Below are 21,553 nucleotides of genomic sequence, written 5' to 3'. Positions count from 1 at the left end.
CGGAACTCGCCCTGTCGCTGCATTCTGGTTTATTTTCCCATGTAAAATGGCACTGAAGCAAACATCCATGCTGTCTATGGGAACATTTGAATGAGACAATACAAAAACACACGCAGCTGCTTTTCTATCTGTGTTAAAGGGTCTTAAAGGTGGAGCTGCTGTCCTTTAAATCTGCGTGAGACACGGTTTTATCTGGAAGATGAGGCTTCAAGCCGTCTTGCCGAAGGTCCGTCGAGCAAAGACATTCACTCCCTACTTGGTGCTTGTTTAGCTCCTCTTGTAGAAGGAGGGTCAGCGAAATGAAAAATAAAAAATAAAGTGTCTCGTTAATTCTTTCAGGAAATAAAATTCCTGAGGACCCACACAAAACAATGGTTTGTACTGCAGCATATAAAATCACTGAGAAAAAGTGTGTCTCTGTCTGAAGTTTTACTGCATCTCTGACGTTCTGAAAAATGGTTTATGAAAGTTGTAATGTCACGTTTCTAAACTGTGAGAAGACAAAAACAACTCTCACATCTGAGAAAGTTTAAAAAACAGGAATTAAAAGAAGAAGCTTCCCAAAATCAAGAGAAACTAGAGAAATGTTGGGAAGCTTCTTCTCCTGCTCAGTTTGTTCCGTTTTTACGTGGAAACATTAACGCTGCATGCCCTGATTTATGTATTCAAATCAAAGGAAATGCAAGAAGAGAGAAAGGCGATTAATCAGCCTACACGTGGTAAACATGATGTACAAAGTACTGGTTATAGAGGTAATAAAGTGTACTTTTTATACAAACATTTCTTGCAGAAATCACCATGATAAGAACGGGTATCAAGAACCGGCGAGGAATCAAGACGGAGAAGCAGAATCAGAACTGGCGTTCATAAAAAGATCCAAACCATACCGAACCCCTCCTGGAGAGAACCGGTACAAAAACACTTGGGTGTGTGCGAGTGTGTGTGTGTGTGTGTGCGTGCGTGTGTGCGTGCGTGTGTGTGTGTGTGTATGTGTGTGTGTGTGTGTGTGTGTGTGTGTGTGTGCTGTCTGGAGGTCCAGTCTTGCAGGACGTCTGCAGGTCACTGGTCCCGAGCTTCGTACAGCAGTTTGGCCGCCTGTAAGGAAAAACAGAAGAGATATTTAAGATGTTAATGCAGAATGAGAATGCATCTACAGCTGCGCTGTATTTTTTATTGCTATTGGGTTTGTTTATGGTTTTTGTTTGTTTCTCTTTCCTTTCTTTCTATTTTAATTGTTCTATCCTTTCAAAAGCCACCTGTGGACAAGTGTTGGGAATTTGCACGTATGCTAAAACACTCAAACAATGCATCTCGTTTGTCCAATTGCTGTCCACATCAAATAAACATTAAATAATTATAACTATATATAACATATTTTATATATATGAATTATAATAACTATAACAAACTACAACAATAGAATCAAAATCCTTCTGAATTTACAGGGCATCATGTTCAAACTCTGTATAATAATAAAGTGTTTCTCTCACCCCGGCCGTGCAGCACAGCAGAGGCTACTTTTCAGCTGTTTACATGCTCTTTATTACTCATATGACAAATAAAAGCTAAATCAAGTGCTTTATAAATGTTGTATGTGCCTCTTTTATGTGAGCTACTTTGATTAAAATTGACAAAACAATAATGCAGAAGCAAGGGATGTGTGCTGGTGCGTGCACCTTAAATGTCAAAACTGTGTGTTTTCATTGTAATTCTTTAACGGCAGACGCTTTAATAATGGTCGGATCTTGAAGTGCTCATAAAACTGTCTGAATGTAGACCAGATTATTTAAACTGTAACTATTCTGTATTTCTCAGTTGGAGAAAGAAGTCCCAGAGCGCCGTTCCACTGTATCGCTGATCACCCAACGATCGAAACCCATTCAGAGGGATGCGTGACCTCCAGAGTCTTGTAAATCCCTGTGGGACATTTTTTGTTATGGAGAAACGCTGAGTAAGAGGACTTTTAGGAGGGTGGGCCCTGCAACTTGCCCAGTGGCCACATTTTACCCAAAAGGAAAGACAAAACCGAAAGTCTGATATCAGAACAGGAGAAAATAACTACCGTATTTTCCGCACCATAAATAAGGAGCACCACATTATAAGGCGCACCTTCAATGAATGGCTTATTTTGAAACTTTTTTCATATATATGGCGCACCACATTATAAGGAGCATAGAATAGACGCTACAGTCGAGGCTGGGGTTACGTTAAGGGCCGCCTCTAAATTCATTGATGTTAAGTTTGCGTGCTAGCCCGAGTAGCATCCAGCTGCAGACCCGGAGCACAAGCCCCTCACTTGACACAAGCCTCTCACTTGACACAAGTCCCTCACTTGACACAAGCCCCTCACTTTAAAAAAAAACTTTTGCGTCACTTCCGTCAAGCAAGGGGCTTGTGACAAGTGAGGGGCTTGTCCTCCGGGTCTGCAGCTGGATAGTATTGGCTAGCGCTGTTGCCTTCATTCGAATAGTGATTGTACTGACACTTCTACTTGCTGCTCTCTGTTCAACAACCCACTGTTCAAGTTTGTCCTCCTACTGTAGCCGTCTCGCTCTGTTCCCTCGGAAACTCTGTTTAGTTTTCTTTACTTGGCGCAGGTCGTCTGGTTGCTTCCTCCACTTCCGCACCATTGATTGGTTCATGTTAAACTCTCTCGCTGCTGCTCTATTCCCGTGTTCTACTGCGTGACTAATCGCCTTGAGTTTAAACTCTGCGTCGTAAGCGTGTCTCTTAACAGGAGCCATTTTGGGGTCTCTACACAAACACACAAATGGAAATGAAACGGCACGCTTCGCACAGTCATATATCTCAACATGCTTACCGTAGTTGCGAGACCTGTTGTGGCTCAATATTGGTCCATATATAAGACGCACCGGATTATAAGGCGCACTGTCGGCTCTTGAGACATTTGAAGGTTTTTAGGTGCAACTTATAGTGCGAAGAATACGGTATGTAATGATGTGATGAGCCTATGTTTACAGACTTAGTAATATAAAACAGACATGTATTATACATGAAGTGCAGCACCATTATCTGTCGTACCTTGTGCATCGCAGCCAACCACAGCGAGGCCGCCTTCTTGTCGTCTGCAGCCTCCATGCGGAGCTGCTGGGCGTCCTGGGAGCCCATTGGTTTGTAGTGGAGCAGCATGCCGCTGGCCCGCGACGTCCCTCCTGCACACAACACACACACAAACACACACGCACTTGCACCTTCAGTAAAACGGATGTATTTAACTAAATAGGCCTATTTGTCAAAGAACATTTATCGTCTCTCAAAACTATCAGGCAGAAAAGAAAAAGATTGAAGTCACTGCAGACTGGATGACATTTGGAAGAAAGTTATCTTGACATTTTAAAGTGTTGTTTTTCTCGCCTCACCCTCACTTAGGGAAAGAGGTGTGACACTTTGTAAAAAAAAAAGTCTACTTTTTTGTCTCATTAAAAACAGCTGCAAGTTATTTACATGTTTAGTGAATAAGATAACAAACCAAAGTTTAAAAAAGAAAGTCAAGATATCCCTTCATCCCCCTTTCCCCATGAGATCAACAAACTCTTAAAAATGATTAATGCACAAACATACAGATGCAACAACAAAAGAGATGTCAGGGGAACTGAAGGATAACAGTGAGGTTTTTCAAAATAAAAGTACAGAAGAATGATAGCAGTGAATCAGGAGCTGTAGACGGGACAGACCCTGTTTACAACCGGTTTGAAAAGGCTTAAATTTGACCACATATGTTTTCACATAACAGGAAATTGTATAATCGTTGCAGGACGTGATGGTTGTTTAGGTGACAGCGTGCCAACACTTTACAGGACTTCATCGCAGATAAAAATGCACGCTAACGGGCCTTAAATGTTGTCTTCTGACATTGTAACATTATGTTGAACAAATGTATTATTGGGTCCTGGCTTTGTCCTTTCTGTGATGCTGTAAATGAGCTGCTGTTAAGCAAGAACAATTTCAGATCTGGCTCTGACAATAAAGTCATATCGTATCGTACCGAATTGTACTGTATCGTACCATATCATACCGTATCGCAACATACTGTGCCATATTGTACCTTACCTTATCGTACAGCACTGCAACGTACTGTACCATATCGTACCGTAGCATACCTTACTCTATCGTATCTTACTGTATCGTACAGTACCGCAACTTATCGCAACTTACCGCATTGTACCTTACCGTATTGTACCTTACCTAACCTTACTGTACCTTACCGTATCGTACCGTATCCTGTCGTAAAAGTTTTACGGCAAGTTGAACGCAGTGTTGTGTAAGTAATAACGGTGAGCCCCCTTTGACCTTCTAGCAGAAGCGAAGTAGGCAGAAACGAAATCCAAACAGAACCGGTCACACACAGGTCCGTTGTCCACTCGTGTTTGCATCACTAAAATCAATTTTCAAACCAAGTACAAACAGGGCCACACATGCAGCATGCAGGGGGCAGAAAGAGTTATGGGCCAAACAATCCACTATGGGAACACAGATGAAATTTGTGGGGAGAGAAAATGCTTTTTCAGACTCAGTGAGGCATAAAAACATGAAGCAGAGTCATGAAACAGCATCTTTGGTTTCATTTTCATCTGTCTTCATGCACACAAGATGAAAACCCCAAAGAATCTGGAAACAACAACAAAAGAAGGATGGAGTGACGACGAAGAGCGATCCAAAGCTGACCTTCAGAGATATACTGACTGTCCAGCAGACTGGTGTATGTGTGAATGTCATTCTCTGAGCCCAGAAGAAGAAAAAGAAGAAGCCGGATCAGCGGAGTCAGAGCCGCAGAGAGGAGAGTTTGTTAGTTTGGAGGAAAAGGTTTAAACAAGTGTTAATCAAGAAATCTCTCAGTTGGTTAGTGAATCTCCAGTAAATCATAAAATAGAAAAATATAGCATTACACCTGACCCTTTCTTTGTCTAACACCTGTACAAAATAGTCACAAACGTACATTTAAATGCTTGAGTTTTGAAGAGTTTGGAACAGAGTCTCACCTCCTGGACTCGACCCATCGGTCAAAATCTGCATGCTGGAGATCCGAGACAACTCCACCTCGAAGTGACTTTCACCGTCCAGGAACATATATCTGAAAGAAAAGACAACAAATCAAACCGGCAGTCTGACTAATAACAGCAATATGAATTGGACACTATACTAGCGTAGAAGTGTTAATTCTCTACAAGGCGTCCAATTATCAGGTATAAAATGGACGACATGTAGGCGAGAACTGTCCGACAAGACCCCCAACTGCTCGGGGTGATTGCATGCATATAGGGCCTGTTCGTGCATGTGTGTGTATTTCGGCCTGTGTGTGTGTAACATGAATAATAATAATAGAGTGAAAAAATCGAATTTCCCAGTTGCGGGACTAATCAAGGAATTCTTCTTCTTCTTAATAACTGATAACTGGAAACCTTGAAGGGCATTAACCCGCTTATATCATAGTCACTTACTAAATAGAATAATAATTAGACCACTCGTTTATATTTTCATGCCTTTTTGCAGTAAAATTAGAAAGTTTAAAAAAAAAAAAAAAAAACTTGTTTCCCCACTTGCTTCTACTGGCCACCGATACAAAAAGTACCGTGACCCTCAGTAACAGCATAGCAAAAGACTGTAACAACCAAACGCCTCTTTTTTCTCTTAGACGCAGCGCTGCAGTACACCATCCCACTGTTTACATTTCTCTACGCTCTCTATCTATTGGGTAGAAGCGGCGCTTTTTGTTTTTCATGTGGCACAACGGAGCAGACTCATACACGCACGCACGCACGCAAGCACGCACGCACGCACGCACGCACGCACGCACGCACGCACGCGTTTTTTTGCACTTGTTATGTTGTTCAGATAGGCTAAATATTTTGTTGCAATAAATTGTAACCGTAAGGTTTTGGCTTCTTCCAGCTCCTTTTCGGACACATAGGATGCATTTATTGACAGAAAATGTTTATGACACTTTGCAATTACAGTGTGTTGAAAGGTGGAATTTAAGCAGAACTTTAAAAAGCTCACCTGTGGTTGTTGGAGAGGCGACAGTTCATGGTTTCAGACTTCTCCGACGTTCCCAAGGTTACGACGAAGGTGCCTCCTGGAAACACAAGGACAGAAGTGTCGGTCTCACTTGGAAAACAGATTCAGAATCCCAATGGTACTCTCCACAATAATCCAATAACACTTTTGTCTGTTAAAGTTCTACGATATAAACCAAAAACCCTGATCTGGCTTGAACTTCAACAATTAGTCGCTTAATCGATTAAATACTTAAATTAATCACCAACTATTCTGATTCCAGCTTCTTAAATGTAATTTTTTTTCTGGTTTCTTTCCTCCTCTGTCACAGTAAACTGAATATCAGAATCACAATCCACTTTATTGCCAAGTATATAAACAGATTATATACCAGATATTTGACCTATTGACTTTGTGCTTAGCGGACACAAATGTACAAATATACACATTAAAACACAGAAAGAATACGCAGAATTTAGCAATAATAAAAAAAAGACATTAAAAGGTTATAGATATAGATAGCCTCAAAGAAGGAGAGGAAAGACCTTGTGGTCTCAGAAGTGGTGAAGATGGAAGAGGAGACACATGTGATCAAGGCTGTGGCCCAACAGCAACAAGGGAGATGGACCAATTGGGAGGCCGTAGTCAACAGGGTCATTACATGGGCAGATATGTGGAGAATGCCCCAAGCGAGGCTGAGTTTCCTCATCAGGGCCACATATGACACCCTTCCGAGTCCCTGGAATCTGCATGTGTGGTACGGGTCAGAGGCGACCTGCAACCTCTGTGACTCCCAGAACGCAAGTTTGCAGCACATTCTTTCTGGCTGTAAAGTGGCTTTGACACAGGGACGATATGGATGGCGCCACGACCGCGTTCTGCGGAAACTAGCAGAAATCCTGGAAGTACGCAGAATGGAAGCGAATGGCGCCAGCTCAAGAACAGCAGAGCGGTCGATCCAGTTTGTCAAGCAAGGGGGCAAGCCACAGAGCATCACTAAGAGCCCACAGTCCCTCCTGTCGGCTGGAAGCGAGTGGAACATGAGAGCTGATCTGGACCGGCAGTTGAAGTTCCCGCAAGAGATCACCACAACCTCTCTACGTCCAGACATTGTGCTGTGGTCCACCTCTACCAAGACAGTCATCATGGTAGAGCTGACGGTTCCTTGGGAGGAGGGAATGGAGGCTGCCTTTGAGAGAAAGAGGGACAAATACTCTGAGCTGGCAAGTGAGTGCTCACAAGCAGGGTGGAGAGCCTTCACATACCCAGTGGAAGTCGGGTGTAGAGGCTACACTGGAGCATCCACCCAGCGGCTACTAAAGTCCCTTGGGATCAAAGGCTCCAAGCTGAAGACTGCCCTCAAAGTCCTGGCAGAGGAGGCAGAACAAGGGAGTTTCTGGTTGTGGCTCAGGAGGAATGATAAGGCGTGGGGAAAACAGGGAGCTTAGACAGGGGGCAGTAGGGAAGCTTTCCTGCTGCTACATTCCATCACCCTGAGATGCTGTGGTATGCGGTCAGCCCACGTCTGACTCAGGGAGATGGACGTCCCTGCCATGCATAGTCCCTTGGGTTTCATTCCATAACCACAACAGCAATAACATAGGGGACAGAGTGTGGGGTGAACAAGGATCTTTCCGCTGGCTGCAGGGGGCGTCAGGGAGACGTCCCTGTTCGCTGCTCCTCCACCCAGAGATGTTCCGGGATTAAAGGAGCGAAACATCTGCGAAGGGTGGCTCCCGGCTGATGACCCTGCAGCCGGCACCATGGCACCGTCGGAGGTGCGGCAGGCTGAAATGCCCAGCAGGTACTATCACTTGTGCTTACATCTATTTTAGCTGGCTTACCAGTGACTACTGTGAACAGAGCAGTTGGCATCCAGGAAAAGTCTGGTGGGCTGCTAGGGAAGACTAGTTGGCAGCAGGAACGACTGCATCAGGGGTGGAGGGGCTAGTTACCCTTTTCCACATGTCTGCGAAGCAAGCTTTTTGGACTCCCTAATCTAACTACAAGCAATATAAGGAAAAAACAGCCCGGTGGTCCACCGAGAGGCGGGATGGAAGATGGACCAAGCAGGACGGATAACCCGGAAACGACCGGCATGACAATGACGAATGATATGAAGATCCTTAGAGAATGTGGCTGTGGGTGGGCCAAAAAAACCACCTACCGGGGCCTGCGAATTCACCAAGGGAAGGCAAAATGCGGTGGCGGCCGCAACCAGATGCAAGCTTGCACTGCGGAAGCAGATCAGACAAGGAGGAATCATAGCCAGGTTGAGCACCACAGTGCTACTGATCCAACCATTGCAACTGGTGAGAGAGAGGTGGTCCAGCCTTCCCAGCAGGAGGTGCAGCAACAACAGCACAGCCCACAGCACAACGAAACACCAAGCAGCGAACCCCCAAAAGGAGCACCAGAGAAGCCAATCCGGAAAGTCAAAGTCAAGTGGCCAAAATCCAATGACAAAGAATCCTGGAGCAGCTTCGATGAGAATCTATGCACCACCCTCCAAAGTGTGCTAAGAGGCAGCGTAACCTCCAAACTGAACATCATGGGACATATTATCTACGAAGAAGGCAAAGAGCGATTTGGAGAAATGCCTCAGAGGAGGATTATTCCCAAACAGATCGGAAGACGGGAGAGGGAAATCCTCCAGCTCGTAAAGGAACGACGCCTCTTGCGGAAACAATCGAGAAAAGCCCACGACCAGGATAAGGACGGCTTGAAGAATCTGTGGAACCAGATCAAAGTAAGACTCGCACACCTGAGGAGAACTGAAAGGATCAGGAAGCGCAGAAGCCGCAAGGAGAAAGCAAGGACAAGTTTCTTCCGGGACCCCTTTAAGTATGCCCGAGGCTTGCTGGAGGAAAAGAAGAATGGGACACTGCAGACCAGTGAGCAGGAGTTGGAGGAATACATCACAGTTCAGCTCAGTGACAGCCAAAAGAACAACCCCCTCGGATCGCCAGGCCATGTACCTCAGCCACCTGAGCCTTCCTCACAGTTTGACACTACTCCCCCGAAATGGGCCGAGGTCAAGCAGGTGGTTGAGCGAGCGAGAGCTGCATCAGCACCCGGCCCAAATGGAGTACCATACAGGGTGTTCAAAAGCTGTCCTGGACTCCTGAAGCTGTTATGGAAGCTGATGGGTTTTGCCTGGAAAAGCCAAGCCATGCCATCAGCATGGAGCTGGGCAATCACAACCTTTATCCCAATGGAAAAAGACTCTCATAAGATCAACCAGTTCAGAGGCATAGCCCTGCTCAACGTGGAAGGTAAGATTTTCTTCACTGTGGTGGCAAAGCGCATGTCCAACTACCTTCTGGCAAACCATTACATCGACATCAGTTGTCAGAAGGCAGGTGTCCCAGGTTTCCCTGGCTGTGTGGAGCACTCGGCTATGATCTGGGAGCAAATCCAGACAGCCAAGCGCAACAAAGCAGATCTACACGTTGTTTGGTTGGATCTGGCAAATGCCTATGGATCGGTTCCCCACCAACTTATCAGCTTCGCACTCAACTTTTTTCATATCCCACCCTGCATCCAAAGGCCTTGTAGTGAACTATTTTAACAACTTTCAAGTCTGCTACACAACTCAAGAGGTCTCTACTGGTTGGCACCAGCTAGAGAAGGGGATAGCAATGGGTTGCTCAATTTCTCCAATCCTCTTCACAATAGCCTTCGAGATCATCCTGATAGGTGGAAGACAGATGGTCAGAGGAGTCCGATCCCAAACAGGTCAGCGACTCCCGGCCCTACGAAGCTACATGGATGACGTCACCACCCTCGTCCAGACAGCAGCGTGTACCTCCAGACTCTTGAAAAGACTCGGGGAGCTTCTAACATGGGCCCGGATGAAAATACAGTCTACCAAGTCACGCAGTCTTTCCATTCGGAAAGGGGTCAGGAATGACAACATCTCATTCTCAGTGGATGGTGAGGAAATCCCACGCGTGGTGGATGAACCCGTGCGGAGCCTTGGAAGACTTTACACTGCCGACCTGTCTGACAAGCACATGGCTGGCTCAGTCACATCTCAGCTCTTGGATGGCCTGAACAAAATCGACCAAAGCTATCTCCCAGGGAAATTCAAGGTCTGGTGTTACCAGTTCACCCTATTCCATCGTCTGATGTGGCCCCTGAAATTGTGTGATATCACCTCCACAACTGTCCTCAAGATGGATTCAAAAGCCAACAATTACATCTGTAAATGGCTGGGCCTTCCCAGATGTCTTTCCAACACAGCTCTGTTTGGAAGAACCACCCTGAAGCTGCCACGGAAATCCATTAGCTTGGGCTACAAACAGGAGAAGGTGAGGCTTGTGTTCGAGCTGAGAGACTCACCTGATCCATCAGTCCGTAACACCAAGGCCCAAGTTCGTACAGGACGTAAATGGAACGCTTGTCAGACAGTAGACCAAGCCATCATCCGACTGAAACATCAGGAGATGGTAGGACAAGTGCAGTCTGGCAGGGCTGGTTTTGGATGGGGAACAGCACCCACAGTGTGGTCTAAAGCCTCAAAGAAGGAGAGGAAAGACCTTGTGGTCTCAGAAGTGGTGAAGATGGAAGAGGAGACACATGTGATCAAGGCTGTGGCCCAACAGCAACAAGGGAGATGGACCAATTGGGAGGCCGTAGTCAACAGGGTCATTACATGGGCAGATATGTGGAGAATGCCCCAAGCGAGGCTGAGTTTCCTCATCAGGGCCACATATGACACCCTTCCGAGTCCCTGGAATCTGCATGTGTGGTACGGGTCAGAGGCGACCTGCAACCTCTGTGACTCCCAGAACGCAAGTTTGCAGCACATTCTTTCTGGCTGTAAAGTGGCTTTGACACAGGGACGATATGGATGGCGCCACGACCGCGTTCTGCGGAAACTAGCAGAAATCCTGGAAGTACGCAGAATGGAAGCGAATGGCGCCAGCTCAAGAACAGCAGAGCGGTCGATCCAGTTTGTCAAGCAAGGGGGCAAGCCACAGAGCATCACTAAGAGCCCACAGTCCCTCCTGTCGGCTGGAAGCGAGTGGAACATGAGAGCTGATCTGGACCGGCAGTTGAAGTTCCCGCAAGAGATCACCACAGCCTCTCTACGTCCAGACATTGTGCTGTGGTCCACCTCTACCAAGACAGTCATCATGGTAGAGCTGACGGTTCCTTGGGAGGAGGGAATGGAGGCTGCCTTTGAGAGAAAGAGGGACAAATACTCTGAGCTGGCAAGTGAGTGCTCACAAGCAGGGTGGAGAGCCTTCACATACCCAGTGGAAGTCGGGTGTAGAGGCTACACTGGAGCATCCACCCAGCGGCTACTAAAGTCCCTTGGGATCAAAGACTCCAAGCTGAAGACTGCCCTCAAAGTCCTGGCAGAGGAGGCAGAACAAGGGAGTTTCTGGTTGTGGCTCAGGAGGAATGATAAGGCGTGGGGAAAACAGGGAGCTTAGACAGGGGGCAGTAGGGAAGCTTTCCTGCTGCTACATTCCATCACCCTGAGATGCTGTGGTATGCGGTCAGCCCACGTCTGACTCAGGGAGATGGACGTCCCTGCCATGCATAGTCCCTTGGGTTTCATTCCATAACCACAACAGCAATAACATAGGGGACAGAGTGTGGGGTGAACAAGGATCTTTCCGCTGGCTGCAGGGGGCGTCAGGGAGACGTCCCTGTTCGCTGCTCCTCCACCCAGAGATGTTCCGGGATTAAAGGAGCGAAACATCTGCGAAGGGTGGCTCCCGGCTGATGACCCTGCAGCCGGCACCATGGCACCGTCGGAGGTGCGGCAGGCTGAAATGCCCAGCAAGTACTACAACTTGTGCTTACATCTAGAACATCAAATATAAAATGAAACGTGCAGATGTGCAGTTGATGTAATGCATCTTTGAACTGTGGACAAAGCAAAACATTTGGCTTTTTTTTTTCCAGAAACAACTCATCCTTTCCTCTTCACGGCAGGAAGGAAGTTATTGGGGAAACTTTAATGTCAGTTTTAGATTATGGAGAGTTTTTATACATGCAAGCATCAGCCACAACTCTGCACCCACTTGACACCGTTCATCACTCAGCCCTGAGATTATTTACAGGTGACAGCCTCAACACTCATCACTGTGACCTGTAGCTAAAGGTTGAATGGCCCTCGCTTCCTAACAGGCGTGATAGACACTGGGTTTGATTTGTTTTTAAAGCTCTCTCTCTGGTCTCTTTACATCCTTTATCAGTTCTTTAGTATCTTTTAATGCAATCATTGGTCTCCATCATAAGCGCTCAAAGGGCCGGCTCACACTGCAGGGTCCCTCTGTTAACACTGAATTTGGAAAGTCCTGTTTTTCTTCCTGTGCACCTTCAACCCTCTGCAAAACCACCTGAAACTCACCACACTCTTATAGTGAGGACACTTTAAATCCATAACTGCATCTTATTTTACTTCCACCTGCTCCTGTTTTTATCTTGACTTCTCTGTTTTCATTATTCCGTGTCACTTTACTTTTCTGATATTTCTGATTTGCCTATGTATCTTTCAAACGTTCTGTTTTGTCTTGTGTGTTGTTTTTTTTAATCTCAGCTATATTGCAAATGAGGTTGCTCCTTAATACATTTCCATCCATACATTTTAATAAATAACCAAATTTTCAAACAACTCATCGATTGATCCACAAAATAGTGGTTAGCCGCAGCCTAAGATCCAACTGTAGTTGAGGATTCGCCTGAAGCTTTAAATCCACCAAAGTGTTGAACCACAAAATAAAGTTTCCAGAAGATCAACAGATGAAATTTCACAGAGAGAGAGAGAGAGAGAGAGATTTATTACTTTGTGTCTCTTGTGACCTTTTGTTTTCTGCTGATCTTTATTAATAACTCCATCATCAATAAAGCACGAGGCCCCTCCTGAAGCTCCGGGCTGCTCATGGATTTTTCATTAAGAGCTGCTGCTGCTGCATATTTATAGCTGCACGCTGACCCACACGCTCGACAACAACGCGATGGATTATTAGGGCAGAAGGAGGAGGAGGGTGGTGGGGGGGGGGGGGGGGGGGTGGGGGTGGCTTTTATAGTATTTCTGCTTCCTGTGTAGAGTGACAGTGAGGAGGCAGCGTGTGTCACATGTCAGCTCATAAAGACGTATTTTGAGAAAGCAAACAGCTGCAGGACGGAGACACTAAAGGCTTTTCTTTCATTTCACAGACTGATGTTTATTAAACAGAGTCAATTCAAACAGCTTTATTAATACCACTATAAGTTAAGAGCAGCTTATAGACCTTTTCATCGGAATTCCATTGCTAGGTAAAAGCCTTGGTCCTTGGTAACTTCCTGTCAGCTGATGTCATTCACATTCACTGCAACAGGTAGTTAATTGGGACTGTTTTGGAATGTTTATCTTTGAAAAGGTCTGTGGCTACAAAAACAACATGCAAACCAATATACAATCTATGAATAAATAATGTTGCTTAGGGCGACACCATTAATCACAATTTAATCCAAATTGCAACATGAACGAATGCAATATCCAAACTGCAGGGGGGCGTGTAATGTTAAGGGCTGCAACTAATGATAATTTGAATTTTTCTACGAATCAGTTAGAGGTTTGCTCTATAAATGTCAGAAAATGACATCCTCAAATGTTTTCTTTTGTCCACAACTCAAAGATATGGGTTTTACCGTCACAGAGGAGGAAATAAACCAGAAACTATTCACATTTATGAAACTGCAATCAGAGAATTTTGACTTTCTCTTTTTAAAAAAATGACTCGAACAGATTAAATCCATTACCAAAACAACTAATGGAATAATCTTGGCAGCTCTAGCAATATTTGTCAGCAAATTATGTGTCCAACTTTTCTGAATTAAGTGCTGTTGTTTATTTACTCAATTACTAAAAATCAGTCTGTTTCTACAGGGAATATTATTAAAGTCGCACAACAAACAAAAGGTAAATGAGAGAGAATATTACAGCTGAAACGATTAGTGGATAGATCAAAAACACACTGATGATGGATTATTACTTGTTTCACTTTCAAAGTTTAAATGATTCTTTTGTCATGTTTTCACTTCTCAAATGAGCGGTGATATGAGTGTTTACGGGATATGTTTAGGGTTTGAGAGTTATTCTTACATAAAAGTTAAAAAAAAGTAATTTAGATATCTGATTATTGACTATGACAAATTCTTAAAAACATTTTTTATTCTTAATTAACTGACTAATTGAGAAAATAATCAGCACATTATTCTACAAAGACACAAACATTATTTGCAGCAAAGTAGTTGATTAAAAAGCATATAGAGTTGTCATTAAAGGGAGGAGACATTTTCTAAAATTGAAATAATTAGCACCGAGATGAGATCAGGAGGATAGTTTGACATTATTTCAAATGTCTGCACTGAATCTCCTTACAGCTGCATCTTTAATTCTGAGGTTTTGCGGTAAAGGTTATTCTCGACGTGATGGAATCAGCATTTTTACCAAAATATAAAGGAACTTTTTTTGGGGAAAAGAGGAACTTGATGGGTAAAAGCTGAGGAATTAAATCAGCAAAAACATGCGCACCAAATTTAAAACCGTGCAGTATATTCTACTTTACAAAAAAAGGACTACTCACCTCCCAGAAGCACTTTGAGCTGCTTGTCGTAGAACTCCATCTCTTTCTGGGAGGCCAGGCTGCACTCGGCGCACTGCCGCACCGGGTCGACGAAGCACATGCGAGGCAGCGCCACCTTCTTACTGCAGCATTTATCACAGAAACACCGACCGCACCGCCGACAGTGATGCTGCAGGAGACACAAGCAAGGCACGTTTGTTATATGGCACAGTGTAACGACAAGTTAATTAAAAGTGCTTTACATGACACATTAAAAACATTGAAAGAAACACACAATTATATTTAAACATTTGAATATAAAAAAGAATTTCAAATAAAATAATTAAAAGATCTGGAATTTCTGAAAAAGAATTTCCAGTTGTTAATTTCAGGTAATAGAAGTTACAGTACAGTGCAAGCAGTAGGGGTGACCCCGAATATTTAACTATTCTCCGAGGAGCCTGATTCGAATCGCCGCAAAATTCCAGTGGATTATTCCATTCTGGCTCTGGGGGTGCTGAATGTCTGATTTTACATATAGATGCTTGGTTTCTCCCACTAAACCACGATAAATAACCTATTTGTTTATAAATATAAGCCTATTAATCAATACTGTTGCTAAAAATGTGAAAATAACTCATGTGCTTTTCATCAGTCTCCTTAGTGTGCAGGAATAAGGGTCAGGGGTCCGTAGCGGAGCAGAAGATCAGAAATGAGACCTGTACAGACACTGTTACAGTGGTCGAGCCTGCTGAAGATAAATGCATGGACAAGTATTTCCAAGTCCTGCTGACACATAAGTCCTTGAATCCTGGATATATTCTTTAGGTGATAGTAGGCTGAGTTTGTAATTGTTTTAATGTGGCTGTTGAAGTTCAGGTCTGAGTCCATGATGACACCTAAGTCTCTGGCTTGGTTTGTGGTCTTTAGCATTACCGTTCTGGGTGCTGACTTTCAATCGTTCTTCTTTGGCTCCAAAAACAATGATTTCCTTTTTTTTCTTTGTTTAATTGGAGAAAATTCGGCTCCATCCAATCGTTGATTTGCTCAATGCATCTACATAGTGCTTGTATTGGACTAGAGTCGCCTGGTGATATATTTATGGAAATTTGATATAATTATATAGATTTGGTTACAGATTAAAGTCACTGTTACTCACAGTTTCTCAATCATGCTCAAACTGTATCTGTCACATTTAACCAGAGGTGGAATGTTACTAAGAACAAATTCAAGCTTCTTTATCTAATTTGAGTGGTTACATTTATTGCTACTTTATGTTTCTACTCCACTAGAGACACTCAGATATTGTTTCGCAACAAGAAGTTGTAGTATTTTGAGAAATGTTTCGAGACCAAAAGTCAGATATTGAAAGTTAAAAAAGAACTTTAAAACCAAAATTCATAGTATTTTGAGACCAAAAGTCGCAGTATTTTGAGACTTCGACTCGGTGTTGATGTTGAATGTTTGTGATAAACTGAAGGATGAAGTGTTCCTTTATGTGTTGAGAAACTTCTCCGTCTTCAGCTAAATAAAGTTTTTAAAATGCATCCCCCAGTTAGAGCTGGTTAATGTGGCCCGGGAAAGGGAAGTTTGGGGTCCCCTGCTAAAGCTGCTGCCCCCGCGACCCGACCCCGGATAAGAGGCTGAAGATGAGAGTTTCATCTCTTGAAGAGAAACTGAGAAAACATAACACAGGAGATCAAACTAATGCTGGGAAGGAAAGGAGTGCACAGTGAAGCAAAAATGACGTGACACGAGATGAAAAGAAGTTTAGAGGAGAGGAGTAGTAACAGAGCAGTAAAGACAGCAGAGGTGCCAGCCAGCATCAAATGGAAAAGAATAAAATGAATGAACTTCTCTTGATCCTGGCTTTATCCCATGTTCATATTTCTGCTCTGCAAATGTATTAAAATGAGCTCATATTTCATAAGATAATGCCTCATTTGCATATTTAAACACAACATTTCAGAAAACTTGTAATTCAAAAAATGTCTTAAAGGTTGAATATGTAGAATCTTCATTAAAAGCTATATTTAAAAAATTAAAACACCCACAGGGCGTTTTGAGAGGTACAGAATGAAATAAAAAAAAGAAAAAGAAAAAAAATATATTTAGTCTGAATTAATGTAAAAAGATTTCTGATGGGTTCTACAATGACTTTCTGTCACGATCTGTTTGCATGGTACCAGCCAATAGCGACCAATATTGCGGTTGCCAGGGTTGTCTGTTGTTGGGTGCAGCTACTGTAGGCTGGCACTGGGTGAAATGGAGTTTGCCAATCCAGCAGCTGAGTGAGCGGAGACGGGCAAAAACCAGAGTCAATATAGGCCGAGCATTCACTCCATGGACTGAGAGAAAGGAGTTCGACTGCATTAAAACACACGTCCAAATAGCTACGTTTCTCCTTCATCTGTAAGCTAACTTTTATGTTTACTTAGCTGTAACGGCTAACACTAACGGCTAACAGTAACTGTCAGTCAAACTCCTCTAATACTTGTATTTATGGTGTGATTTGCTGGAGGGGACGGGTTCAAACAGACTCAAACAGACTCCGGTCTCCTGTAGCTACTGGACCGGGTCTGACCAACCTGGCAACCTGACTGCTGGAGTTATTCTTGGTTGTTGTGACTACGATCTTGAGACACTAGATGGCGGTTTTCTGCTCATTCTCCATATTCAACCTTTCATGTCAATAATTCACTTGGGAATATTCATGGTGATATCTGTTTGTTTTTTTTACTCTATTCACCTGTAGTGTCTCCCCTTAAATGCACAAAAACATTAAAGCTGTTGTGCTGAAAATTATGAGTTCATTTAAAGTGTTTTCTATCAAATATGCAAAGATAATTGGAACCCGAATCCGCAGAGGCACAGACCTGCAGTGTTATTATGTCAGTCGTGTGCCTCCACGCCAAAATAAAGGAACAGAAGCCAAATAAATCAAAAATGAAAGCCTCACTGTCTTATTTCCTAACTGCACGTCTGATCTTCCTCTGTGTTAGTCTGAGTCAGAAAAAGCTGACCAACATGAAACAGACCTTTCTTCTGATGAAGTCGAACTTGGTGTCACACTGCATACATCTGGGGCACTGGAAGACGGGAGGAGAAGAGGAAAAACAGGATGTTACAAAATGTGCTGAGCTGGACGGAAAAAAAGAAGATCTGAGAGACGTTTTTTCATACATGCTTTTAGAGCTTTTCTACCATTACGACATCAGTAAAACACAACATTCTTTTACAGACACGTTGGTATTGCTGCTGTAACACTATTGATGTCTTTAAACGACTCAAAACCTGCAGATATTGAATTTACTATCACGGATGATGAAGCAAACCAACAAATATTCACATTTTAGAAGTGGAAACACGTCACTTTTCCTAACAAAATGATTTAAAGCCATTATAAAAATAGTTGTTGGTTGATAGTTGTAGTTTTCCGTTGATTTAATTATTAATTAATTTGTTTACATGCTGTTTTCGTTACTATGGCTATTTTGTTTTCCTTTTTGGCAGTTTTCCAAGCCTTTTATTACGTAGGTCAGACAGGAAATGGGCTGAGAGAGAGGGGAGACATTCAGCAAAGGGCTGCAGGTCAGAGTCGAACCCACAGCCGCTGCCTGGAGGACCTTCAGCCTCTTGACATGTGGCGACCCTAACCACTGTGCCACCGTATGGCTATTTTTTTACTGTTTTTTTTAAGCAAGGATGAGTTAAATTTCCCATACATAACAATAAAAAGTGAGAGATTTCTACAAGAAATATGAACTATTTACATTTGCAAAGACAAAACCAGTTCATTTTCCAAACTTTAAGTATTTTTGATGTGTTTTCAACATGCTGCAAGTTAAATATCCCATGCAGGACAATAAAAATAGAACTTTTATTTTCAATTGAGTGCTTTTATGTTTGTATCTACTTTAATAAAGGCCATGAATACTTACTCTGACACATTAGAATCATGCATGCTACTCTTTGTACACACGGTTACAGATTAATGTTTAGCAGCAGCAGCAGCAGCAGAGAAATGATTCACTTTCGCTGGCTGTAGTTCAGTGTCAGTCCGGTCAAAGTGCCTCTGTGTGCAGCCACAGTTGGTGTTTGTCTCCTGTAGTTTTCCTGCACTCACACAAACTAACTGACAGCTGTAAAGAGCTAACAGTTAGCATAGCAGCTAACTACATTTAGACAAGCTACAGGTAGAAGTAGCTGTTAGCAACGGTTGTTTTTGTCACTTTAATCATCTGCGGTGAAGACTTAACATCATTATCGCGTTTGACAGCTAGTTTATTCACTTAACTAGCTAGTTATCTAACGGTTTTGTGTTTGTGTGAGTTAGCTGCCAAGTTAGCCACCGTTAGTATGGAGGAAACCGGATGTTAAGACGCATTACCTCAAAAATAAAAGCCCCTTTATAAGCTGTCAGTGGTGTAATGTACAATTACGTACATTTGCTCAAGTACTGTACTTAACGACAATGAGGGGGTACTTGTACTTTACTTGAGTAATTCTATTTCATCTACCCTACTATATTTGTTATTATACTTATTTAAATGGATTTTGTCTCATGTTCATGTACTTTTGTGCTTTAAGGCGTTTTAGTGTTATTTACAGTGGTGTTTTTGTGTGTGCTCATTTTACTCTTTAGGTCTTATTTTAATAGTTTTATCATGTGAAGCACTTTTTGACTTTGTCTGTAAAAACGTGCTACATCAAATAAACTTTCTATTATATTCCAGAGGCAAATACTGTACTTTTTACTGCCACAAAAAATACTAATATAGTTTTAGTTGCTTCAGATTGAGTTAATGCAAAATAAAATAATATTAATAACTAACAAACTATGATGTATTAGTGTAAATTAAGCTACCCAGCAGTTTATAAAGTAATTGTATGCAGGACTTTTGTTTGTTTTTCTACTTTTACTTATTGAGTAGCCAACCACAGTAGCCTTGATAGAGTTTTATTTCAATATTTATTTGTAATAAGTATTTTTACTGTTATTTACCTTGTGAGTCACCTTTATGAGTTGTCACTTTGTGCCGTAATGTAATTAAATACATTTACATTATAAGTGCTGTACAGTACTTCACTTCAATTATGAGGTCATTGTGCTTTTACAACTGCAGCTCTTTTAAATCAAGACTGAAGACTTTTCAGTAAACAAAACAATTGATCAACTGCTTATACTGCACTGTAACTTCTATTACTTTGATTTTCTTGGTTTTATATATTTTCCATAAATAAATGAATAAATATATAACTGTGTGAATAAGTGTAGAAATAAATACAAGAATTAATGAATGAATACATGCATGAATAAATGCTTTACATTTATTTATGAATTTTTGTTCATCTACATTTTTTCATATGTTAATGAGATAGGAGGTCAGATTCATTCATGCATTTATTTACTTATATCTGCATTCATTTATTGTATTAGTGTATTTATTTATTTATACATATATTTGTTTATAGAGACTTAAGTCATGTTTAGTCCTCCATATGATGCAGACGAATACAAATGATCAAAAAAGGAACCAAGTAATACTTATTCAAGAGTCCCCTTTCATTGTAATATTAACCTTTTTTTACAGCCAATGTTAAATTCACAAACAGCGAGTTTATTTTGAAAATCTCAACCGGAACAGCACTCTTTAAGGCGCTAGCTTCTTCGTTGGTGCCCGCGGCTCCGAAAGCTTCTGTTGTGTCGGACTAATCCTCCCCGGGTGCCTCACCTCTTTATCCGGGACCCATTGCGGCTCGTCCAGGGAGAAGGGGCTGTTGAAGGCGCCGTTCTCCGGCATCATGCGGAGACCGCTGGGGCTCCGGACCAGCTTCTTCCCGTCGGGCAGCGCAGACATTTTGCTGTTAGCAACGATTCTGCTCTCTGTGACAGGAGCGACGGGACGCGCCCTACATGCATGACTGACAGGGCGTTTAACCAATCACAACACAGAGATGATATCACGTCATGCGTTGGGTTGAGTGGAGTGTTTTGGTTTTTACCACTCCACCCAGAAACACACATACTGGAAATGAACATGTATTATTAGTATTATTAGTATTATTATTTATGCTAATTTTAAACATCTGGAACTGCTGTTTTAAGATGCTGCTACTCAATTGAAGTCCTCATATGTTTTTGAATTGCTTGATGACCTGTCTGCGAGGGAAATAACATTTTTTAACAAAGAACAAACAATGTTCAGATATTTTTGTGGGATATTTAAATGCATCCAATTCATTCCAAGATTTATTTCATAAAAATATTTACTTCATGTATTTAGCTATTTAGTCGTGACTAAAATGTCATTCCACAGTGGTGGCGCTCATTTCAATTATGATACTGTATAATAATAATAATAATATTCATGTATCATTTTAACTACACTAATGCTGTCATCAATTTGGGGTTAAAATATAACAATATCTGCCTCTGAAGTAGAAATATAGCATAACTTAAGTACAAATACATCAGAATTGTGCTTAAATACTTTCATAAAATGTATTTTAATTTGCATCAGATAAATGATATAAAAAAAATAATCAAAACGTCATGAATTTGACCATTTTATTCAGATACAGAGGGTGCGCAGTAGAACATCAGTTTGCAGACAAACATCCCCACAATTACAGCTCAATTAGAGAATAAAAACTCACAGTTTTACACATTGTTGTATCGTTAATACTCTCTAATAACTCCGTAATAAGAGGAATGTGCCGTCAACACAATAATAAAAGCTATATATGAATGCCAGTTTTCATCCAGGAACCTTTTTCTGTACAAACGAAGATAAGACAGAGCAGAAGGGGGCACTTTTGTTTTTATATTTAATCATCTCACATACAAAATAAAACAATGGAGGAAAACTTGACATTCAGTCTTATTTAATTATTGTGCCCGTTAAGAGTTTGGGTTCAGGAGACTGGGCGTCAGAGTTCAAACCAGAAAATGTGTCATTTTATCC

General features: G+C 42.2%; 1 protein-coding gene across 2 annotated transcripts; it reads right to left on the bottom strand.

Annotated features, from left to right (window-relative positions):
* Positions 1 to 863: 863 nt before the first annotated feature.
* zfyve21 (zinc finger, FYVE domain containing 21) lies at positions 864 to 20,476 on the bottom strand. Of its 2 annotated transcripts, XM_083924482.1 has the most exons (8): positions 20,321 to 20,476; positions 17,624 to 17,674; positions 14,607 to 14,775; positions 6,019 to 6,094; positions 5,001 to 5,092; positions 4,687 to 4,740; positions 3,043 to 3,173; positions 864 to 1,095 (listed from the first exon to the last, which is right to left on the bottom strand). In XM_083924482.1, exons 1-8 carry the CDS (start codon positions 20,444 to 20,446, stop codon positions 1,060 to 1,062), a joined length of 735 nt encoding a protein of 244 aa, XP_083780608.1. In that variant the 5' UTR covers positions 20,447 to 20,476; the 3' UTR covers positions 864 to 1,059. The 2 variants fall into 2 exon arrangements, with proteins under 2 accessions (XP_083780608.1, XP_083780609.1); XM_083924483.1 differs by lacking the exon at positions 4,687 to 4,740.
* Positions 20,477 to 21,553: the final 1,077 nt, after the last annotated feature.

This window comes from Echiichthys vipera, assembly GCF_963691815.1.
Source record: "Echiichthys vipera genome assembly, chromosome: 12".
NCBI lineage: Eukaryota > Metazoa > Chordata > Actinopteri > Perciformes > Trachinidae > Echiichthys > Echiichthys vipera.
This window is presented reverse-complemented; position numbering and strand designations above follow the sequence as displayed.